We start from the raw sequence: 9,094 nt of genomic DNA on the forward strand, positions 1-9,094 counted from the left end.
GTTTTTCAATGCATTTCTAGACAAATGGGTTCCTGTTACATTTCACTGTTAGGTAACATTGCTTATGGTACTCAGTGTATAACCCAGTGGTCAGATGAAGAACACTGGCTTTAAAGTGCCAGAAGACTGGAGAAGTCAGGAACCAAGCAAGTGAGCTAGTATGTACACAGTGCTAAAGCCTGGATAAACCAAGAAAGAACAGAACCTGAGCTTGTTACAGAAACGATCAGGTCTCCCTGGTCTTCTTTAGGTGAAGGTCAAAGAGGACTCATGTCATAAAGTAGCTTCTAGGTTCTTCTCTGCCTTTAAGTCATACCTGGGGGGCTTAAGACCCTGGAAATAAGAAGAATGTGACCGAGCGTGGTTCTTGCTAGGAGGAAGAGGCGTGGAAAGGCTGACAATTCTGGCCCAAGTGGATCCTGAGAAGGAGATGGGAAGACAGATGGTGTAGTTGGCAGAAGCACACATCTTGGTTTCTAACCCTCTTGGAGTAAGCACCCATCCAGGAACAGAGGAGATCAGGGACGTGGATGAGTGGGCTCCCCAGGACCCTGATGGTGGGAGACTGCAAGCCTAGGAGGAACTCTGACCGCAACCACATTGAACAGTCGCCTCTGGGTGGCCAGGGGTGGGTGGGAAAGCAGGGTCACATGGACTGCAGGGACCCCAGAAGCTTCCCAGGGCCTGAGGGGGCTGCAGCTGGCTTGGACAAGCTCATGGTGTCTAACATGCTCCATGCTCAGTGGCCTCATGTTGTTAGCATGGAATCAGCCACCATGGGAATACTTACACAATGGAAACAGGCAAATGTTACCATCGGGACCTCTCTTCCACTCCTTCTCTTAGCCCCCAAGAGCCAGACGGTAAACATCTACCAGCTTACCTCTGCCCATGGCCCTGGAGAGGGGATATATAACTACCAGGGTGCCTGTCAACCAGAGTCCAGAAGAAGAGACAGCTACAATCAGGGCTTCTCAGATGGAAGCAAATGTCTGGGGTCAGGGCTTTAGTGGAAGGTGTCAGCATGACACCCTAGGGGCCAGATGGAGCCCGGTGCACTGCAGAGGCCCCTGGGCAGCCTCTGGCAAGATCCCCGAGAGCCGTGATGCGAGGCCCCTGATAAGTCTGGGTCCCCCTTCTCCCTGCCACTAGCAGGCTAAGTAAGTACCTTAAACACAGAAGGCCACCTTGAAATAGAACAGGGGGAGGAAAGGTCGTCGCAAGGCTGTGTGTTTTCTTCAAAGACACTGGATCAGCCAAATGAGACTCTTTATTAACCATGAGGTCATATGTTTACGGACAAGGTTATAATGGACAAGGTCAAATGTAAAGTTTCCCTTTTTGCTGTCTGGTAAGGCTGGAGTCCAAGGGGAAGCTTTCATAGGAAATAAAGAAGCTATATTCCCTTTGTACATTTCAGTCTAGTGTGTAAATGTGCAACCTGGCTATATAATGCATGCCAAGTCACTTCAGTCGTGTCTGACTGTGTGCAACCCTAAGGGCTGTAGCCCATCTGGCTCCTCTGTCTGTGGGATTCTCCAGGCAAGAATGCTGGAGTGGGTTGCCATGCCCTTCTCCACCCAGGGACTGAACCCACATCTCTTATGTTGCCTACACCTACCTTGGCAGGCGGGTTCTTTACCACTAGCGCCACCTGGGAAGCCCCATAGAGGCTCTTATTATGAAAGACACATGTGGGCAATGATAAGCATTCTTTAGCATTGGGTCCAGCCAGATGTAGGCCCAGTGTACTCCTCCTTCATATCTCTAGGCCCATTGGTTGATTTATTCCTTTTGGCAGGATGGCAGCCAAGAGGGACCACAGCAGCTGAGGGTCCAGGCACTGGCCAGCGGAGGACCCACCAGCAATGTGATGGGCTGATCTCGAACTTTGAGAGCACAGTCGCCAAGGTGGAGACAAATGAACGCTGAGTGGCAGAGACTGCTTTGGGGAAGATGAGATATTAGAATAGAGGGCTATCTTTAGCCAGGTACTATTCTGCAGATTCTTAGCCCCAAATCTAGCAGCTTCCACTTATCACAGTTATTGGCAGCTGGACTTGGACCAAATGCATCTTACTGTCTAGATACACAACAGCTGAGAAGTCTTGAAGGCTGTAGGGGATGAGGGTCAAGGCTTGGATCTTACAAGGAGCAACAGCATTAGTTTGTGCGACTCCCTCTGTGTCTCCCCCTCCATAGAACAACAGGCCTTCAGACGCCCCTTTTCCAAGTAAGGAGCCAACCCAGAGCCTTCTTTCCAGTGCACGTCCATCCATCCACGGGGCGCGCGTCACTCCCCTTTCTGGAACCCCTTGGATTGATGGTCTCACTCTCCAGGAGGCATCACCACCTCATTAGCAGCTCTGTACTCACTGTTCCTTCTTTCCCATTGCTCTTAAATAGCTTAAAAACACAGTATTCTTAGCCTAAGCTCAGCTATACGAAAACATCTTTCCCGCCCACCCCTACTCCCATACACTCCATCCTAACGATTCAGTTCCATCTTCCAAGCAACGTGGAAAGCTCAGGGCCCCCGTCTGAAACCCCACTGAAGTTCCACTTCATTCCCTCCTTGATCGTGGAGAAATCTCAGGACCTCGCTGCCCCTGTGCACTGGGGGCCTGACTGGACACTGAGCTGGGGCGGGGCAGGGGCAGCCTGCTATTGCTGCCTCTTGCTTCTTTGCCTGGAAATCTTCCCCCTCCTCTCTCGACTTCTGTAATTGAGGCCCTTTCAGTGGAGGAAAAAAAAAAAACACAACAAATTCTGAGGAGGTTGAAACTTCAGTATTGTTTTCACTTGCTTCTAAAGTGATTCCTGCAGAACAATGCCTGGCTTTTAGTTCCTGCTCTGTGGTGTGGTCTTCCACAAGACTGATGGCCTTCCTGATCTCTTGGGAGAAAATTTCATAGCTTGGGGGAGTGGGGGAGCAGGGCGGGAAGACCACGGATGGAAAAGTTCTTCCTAAAGGCTGCACAACCTTCTGGTGGGCTCTGCCCCGGATCGTGACCCTTTCTGAGCTTCTGGGAATGGGCTGGTGGCATCCAGCATGGCTACGTATGAGATTCTGGTGAGAGATGCTCAGGCTGTGAGCCTGGGAGGCAGGCATGCTTCACATACTTCTTCCATAGAACATTGCTGTCCTTGTCTCCTTCCCAGGCTCCATCTGGTCACCGGGGGCGGTGGGGGGGGGGGGGGGCAGTATTAGCCCCAGACAGAACTCGAAGGCGGAGGAAGCTTATCCTCACCATTGTCGTCACCACATCCCATAGGGATCCAGTCACCTCCTGACCCCACCCTGCCCTGGGCCCTCTCTCCCTGGACCCTCATTCCTGTCTGCCCTGATCTGCATGGCTTCCTTAGCTGAAGTTTTCTACTTTGAGTCATAGCCACTTAAGACTCTGCTCCGAGGTGCTTAAAAAAAAAAAAAAAAAAAGAATCAGCAGGGCTAATTGCTTCAGTGTCACCCCACCTGATCGGATGTCCCAAAATCTCAGGGGCACCACGGTAGAATCCAGAGGCATTCAACGCAATCCAAATGTATATCTCCCAAACCAACAGTAGCTTTCTAAGCTGGAAGTGAGTAAACTGGGGGAGATGGACACAGGGAAGGGGAGGATCTTTGAGCAGCAGGTCTGCCGCCTAAACCCAGGGATGATGGCTCTCAACTCTGTCTCTGTGAAGCACCTTCTTCTCCAGGGTCTCACCTGAGGCCTCTGAGCAAGGATGTGTGCGTGCCTCTGGGGCATGTTGGGCAGGCCTCAGAGCCCTCCTGCGGGGCAGGTGTGGCTCTTTCACAGACCCCAGAGGGATCAGCCCACCTGAGACAGTCTCTGGGGTTTCCCACTCCTTGAGAGCATGACTCAGAAAGGGCAGTGGGTCTTAAGAGGGAGGTTATCAGTTGGCTCATCTTTCATAAGAATGTACTCTCTGTCTCCAGGCTGGGGCACACAGAACCAGAGGAATATATACATTGTTTGGCCATAAAGGGGCTAAAAGACCAAAGCTGGGACAGTTTCTGGCCCAGGCCCCACAGTTTCCTGGACTAAATTGCACTTCTCATCATCCCCTGGACTGAGAAGTGCACTGGAAAGAGGTCAGGTTCCGGCTCCAGTCTTGGCGTGGCACCAGTGAGCTGTGCAGCCCTAGGCAGAGTTCTGTACATCTCTGGGCTTTCACCTTTTCCTTAGTAGAAACAGGAAAATGAACTAGATTGGGGTTCCTTGACTTTTTTGTTTTAAGAATATTCGTCCCAGGAGACTCTGCAACCAAAGTGGATTTGCTATCCGCCCCTTCTTGGAGAGTCAAGATCCATGTTAGCTTATTAAAGGCTCTGAGAGTTTTAAAGACACCGCTTCATGTTCTGTAAGCTGGCATCTCCCAACTTTACTAGATTGTAATTGTAAATTCTTTCCTTATGCAACTCCTACGAGCATCCAGAAGATCTAGGCTTGCTCAGAGCCTGCTGGGGAAAATGGGGACTGGGCCAGCTCTGATGCTCTGCGATTGCATACTTGAGCAATATATGACATTTCCAGCAGCGTGCTGTCATCACTCACAGCCCTGCTCTCCTCTTGGTGCGCGGGCACGTGGCCGGGCCTTGTGCGTGCTGTCAGAACCTATCTCCAACCATGGGCTGCAGCTCAAGTGGCTGGTCTGCTTGCCCGGGCCTGGGCCCTGGACCCGAAAGGCCCCTGGACACTTCTTGATGGACAGACTCTCCCAGGAACACCAGCTGCCTCCCCAGCCTTCTCCCTAATCTGGCGCCTCCAAACCCATCTCTGCACGCCAGCTTCTGTCCCCCGCCAGGTCACTGAGGAAGGTTGTTTTTCAATTGCCTCCTGCAGTTTACTTCACTCTCAAACCCACATTTAGGTTTAATCAAACCCTGCTGCACTGACAAGTCAGAATTCACAAGCTGCTTGAGGTTTATTGTGTGACTCTTGCAGAGGAAATAAAGAGGAAATAAGGGGTTTGGGTTGGTGGCTGAGGGGTCGACACATGAGTCACTGGAGAGAGCTGGGCGTGTTCCTTACTCTTCGTGTGTTCGGTTTCCTCCTCTGCTGGATGGGACTAATAATCCCTACTGTCTCCATTTCCCAGAATTCCTGTGGGTGTCCAATACATCAATGGGCACAAAAGCATGCTGCAGCCTCTCAAGCCGTGAGCCCACTTTACAGGCACGGGGATGAATTGCTGGGGGTAGGAGGAGAGGGGAAACAATTGAAATAGGGGTGAGCGCACAGCAGGAGACATGAGTCTGCTGTTTCCCCAGCGGATCTCAGCTCCCACGTGCCTCTCAACTGTGACTCCTTCTCACTGTGATTCTAAAGTGCTTGAGGACACATAACGCTTCATACATCATGGTCCTGAAATGCAGACCAACGATTTTATCTGCTGCTCTCCCAAAAAGGGATCTACTGGAGCACAGAGGGAACCCTGCCCGAGCTGGGTTTCTCCGTGGGCTGATCTCCATCGGGGCTTCTAGTTCTAAGCAGCGCTCAAGGGTCTCATTATTTTTTAATTAATTAATTACTTTTGATTGGCGGATACTTACTTTACAATATTGTGATGGTTTTTGCCATACATAACCAACATGAATCAGTGACAGGTATACATGTGTGCCCCCCATCCTGGAGCCCCCGTCCCACCTCCCTCCCCACCCCATCCCTCTGGGTTGTCCCAGAGCACCGGCTTTGGGTGGCCTGCTTCATGCACCAAACTTGCACTGGTCATCTATTTTGCATACGGTAATATACAAGTTTCAATGCTATTCTCTCACATTATCCCACCTAGGCTTAACTGTGTGTCTGCCACACTTTGCCTTTAAGACCCATTTCCACACGGGAGGTGGGGGAAGTGGGGGGTGGGAGGGGGGCGTCGTTGGTACCCAAGTGGGGCTCACTCTACTGCACCCCTGGGAGGGTGAGAGGAAGGATTGCCGGGAGTGGGAGCAGGAGGAAGGACCATCTTGAGCTCACGATGGCGTGGGTTACACCACTTGAGAAGCTCTGAGTTATGCCATGCTTCCCCTTCCCCACCTCCCTGCTCCGGGGCATTGACAACCATCCACAGCCTGTGCAGCGCCCCCACCCCACCCCCCCAACCCCATCGCTAGCTAGCTCGGTTTCACGCAGGCGGCTGCCCAGCCCCAGCCCCCTCGCCCTTGACCACTCGTTTGTAGAGCCGGCTCGAAGCCTGTTTGCAGACAGCCGCCCTCCCTCATTCATGCTGCAGCTCATTCACTCTGCTGCCTCTGGCAGGCTGCGGCTGGGCCCCAAGGCTTATTTATTTCTGGCCGCGTGTCTGTGTGTGAATGGGGGACAGGGAGTCAGGGAGGCACTGGCCTCCTAGAGGGGGATTCATCTCAGTCGCCACCGCCAGGAATTGCACCCAGACCCTCAGGTTTTCGCTGCTGCAGACTGAATCCCTGGGTGGGTGATGCCTGTGCTGGGCGCTTTACCTGCATTATCTTGTTTAATGTCTCTCAAGGTAGGGATCGTTAACCCTGTTTTGTAGTGGAGGTACTGACAGGTGGAGATATTAAGAAAAATGACCTAAATCTAACACAGGAAGGGACAGAGCAGGGCACAAGCCCCAGCCCTTCAGACCCCCACAGCAGTCTCCCTGTCCAACCCCCACCCCTCCCCACATGGAACCTGTTGCCTCTTTCCTGGAGGTGGTTGTCCGAATTTCACTTACCTCCAACCTCATCCTCAGGGTGCTCTCCTATAATCCCACCACCAGACTGATTGCCCCTGGAACATGTGGCTGGCTCCCGTTATCTGGGAAGCCTGGATTTCTCAGCTTTCTCAAATTTACGCCGAGGCTGGACATCTATCTAATGCCTAAGTGACTCCTGGCTCCAGCTCAAACCTTTTCTCACTCTAACCTTGAGCTTCTTTCCCAAAGTTTTGCCCTCTCTTTCTAAAGAGTGCTCTTAATACACATACAAACACTCACACCCACACCACATCTGTCTGTAGTATAGTATCACGGAAAGGTCTCTGATTATATCAGAAGATCTGGGTGCAAATGCCGCTGTCATCAAATGGATACGACCATATCCAGCTTTGCCTGGTAGAGCCTCAGAGGAAATGCGACTCGCCCCACCAACCCTATGGGCTTGTCTTAAAGATGATTAATTAAAAGCACATTACTCACTGTCAAGTGTGGTCCCCATATCAGGTATTACTAAGCACTTTGTGCTATGGCCTGTGGGGTCTTGTCTTTGGTCCTAGATAAAGCTTCAGCCAAGTAGGACTGCCCGGGGTCGGACTGTCTCCAGCCTCTGATATGAGAAAGATGGTCTCCTTACCCAAGAGGGAACCCTCTTGACTCCCGTGACCCTTCTCAGAGATTTTCCTCTTCATCGGTTGATCTGATTCCAGAATAAGCAGCTGGCCAGCCATGCAGTGCCGCCAGGGCAGCGGTGAGAGAGCCCCGACAACTGCCTCCGGGAGCTTCAGGGTTAATGTTCGTGCGTCAAAGTTACGTGGAGAGAAGGGGCCCCAGTGCGGATGGGGGTGGTGGTGGTGAGTCCAGACCTCCTGTGACCATCCTGACTTGAGAACTGAACTAGGGAAGTTGAAAGACGGAAGGGGAGACAGAGGCGCCCCCGGGGAAGGCGAGGGAGGAGCCGCGTGACTGACAGCGGTGCCGCCGCCTGGTTCTGCATGCTAACGCAGCCGGGACTGGCCAGGAGGGACTGAGGCTGGTCCTTGGGTCTGTGGAGCCACAGGCTGTTTACTAACCTCCTTTCCCCACCTCCCCGCCCCCGCTCCACACTGGCTCTCCTAATCCTCACAACAACCGAACAGGTAGGGAGGACCAGAACAGGGCATTTGACAGATGGGTCAGAGGTTAAGAGATGCAGGCAGAGCAGGCGGGAGGGAGGTGAGGATGCTGGCGGTCCTGACACCCTGCACATGGACGGCCCCTCCAGGCACAGAGCCGACAGGGCTGCCCCTGGAATGCAGGCGGGCATGGCAGGCGAGGCACATACGAATATTTTGCTCCCCTTTCTCTGCCCAGAAGGGCAGAAGGTTCCCACTCAAACCAGCCCTGAAGTTATGGTCAGATGTCTGCCCCCTCACCAGAGATTCCCTCCCAGACCTCCATTCAGACTTATCTTCCCAGGCAGCTACAACTTCCTTCTGACACCTCCAGAGTCAGGCAAGACAGGACCTGGGGCTGAAATAAACACCCAAGTTGTTTCCAAGAGTGGCTGTTGAAACCCACTCTCTTGGTGCCAGCAGCCTCCGGCTAAGCGAAGAAGGCTCCCCGGACCAAATAAAGAAGCAGGTTCATCTTACCCAGGGACTCCAAGAGAATGGTCCTCCTGGTCCTCCTACTCCAGCTCCTACAGGTCTGGGAGGCTTAGCCGGCTCCAGCTCTTCAACAATACACCGAATTAAAGGGGAGGAATGCAGAGATTTTCTTTCCCAGGACGGTAACCAAGCAGTCTTAAAGGGGAGGAAAAGGAGCTAGGGCGGCTTGCATGTCTCCTTCGTTTCCTCTGCCTTTCCTTCCCTCTGAACAGATCCAGAAAAAATCCTTTTGCCCAGGGCCCCTTTTATGCTGTGTGTGTGATTGTGTTTGCGTTGACATGTGTGATGCAGAGAGGGGAGGAATCAAAGGCAAAACAAAATGACAAAGATTGCCATCGGCCTGAATGCGGTGGTAACAGAAAATCAGAGACTGCTTGCCTCAGTCTCCCTCTTAACCACTCCGTAGCTGGTATATGTTGTCTCAGATACCTTCCTGAGCAATAAGACACCTATACTGGCTGAAGGTAGAGACAGTAGAGCCCCCTGGGTCTTACAGAACGGGAGGAGAAGCACTTGGGTGTCCCGCAGGGGGACACAGTGCTGGACGGCTTCACCCGGTATTGGTGGTAGGTCCCCTGCTTTTAGAAGTAAAGCATTCCGATCCCTAAGTCTGCCATCCTCTTTTCAGTCCTAACCTGTTGGCCCCCAAGGAGACCATTCCCCTCCTTCCGGAAACTCTAGGCTCTTAAATTGTGCCTTTGCAGTTTTTATCACTTGGGTTTTTTGAATAAACACCACATTCCTATGGGTCAGCAATCAGG

General features: G+C 52.4%; 1 protein-coding gene and 1 long non-coding RNA gene across 3 annotated transcripts in view; both read right to left on the reverse strand.

Annotated features, from left to right (window-relative positions):
- Window positions 1–8,546, reverse strand: part of CAMK1G (calcium/calmodulin dependent protein kinase IG) — a 31,074-nt gene extending 22,528 nt beyond the window's left edge. Inside the window, exons 1-2 of one of the 2 annotated variants that reach the window (XM_070768663.1) lie at window positions 8,319–8,546; window positions 7,322–8,196 (exon numbers count right to left, since the gene is read on the reverse strand). In XM_070768663.1, coding sequence (XP_070624764.1) covers window positions 7,322–7,415 — 94 coding nt within the window. In that variant the 5' untranslated portion in view covers window positions 7,416–8,196; window positions 8,319–8,546. The remainder of the gene's footprint in view (window positions 1–7,321; window positions 8,197–8,318) is intronic. The other variant, XM_019976980.2, reaches the window with a different exon arrangement.
- Window positions 4,914–7,315, reverse strand: LOC139176450 (uncharacterized). The gene is made up of 2 exons (XR_011560950.1): window positions 7,168–7,315; window positions 4,914–5,199 (listed from the first exon to the last, which is right to left on the reverse strand). It is a non-coding gene; the product is annotated as an uncharacterized lncRNA (long non-coding RNA).
- Window positions 8,547–9,094: the final 548 nt, after the last annotated feature.

This window comes from Bos indicus, chromosome 16, assembly GCF_029378745.1.
Source record: "Bos indicus isolate NIAB-ARS_2022 breed Sahiwal x Tharparkar chromosome 16, NIAB-ARS_B.indTharparkar_mat_pri_1.0, whole genome shotgun sequence".
Taxonomy (NCBI): Eukaryota; Metazoa; Chordata; class Mammalia; order Artiodactyla; family Bovidae; genus Bos; species Bos indicus.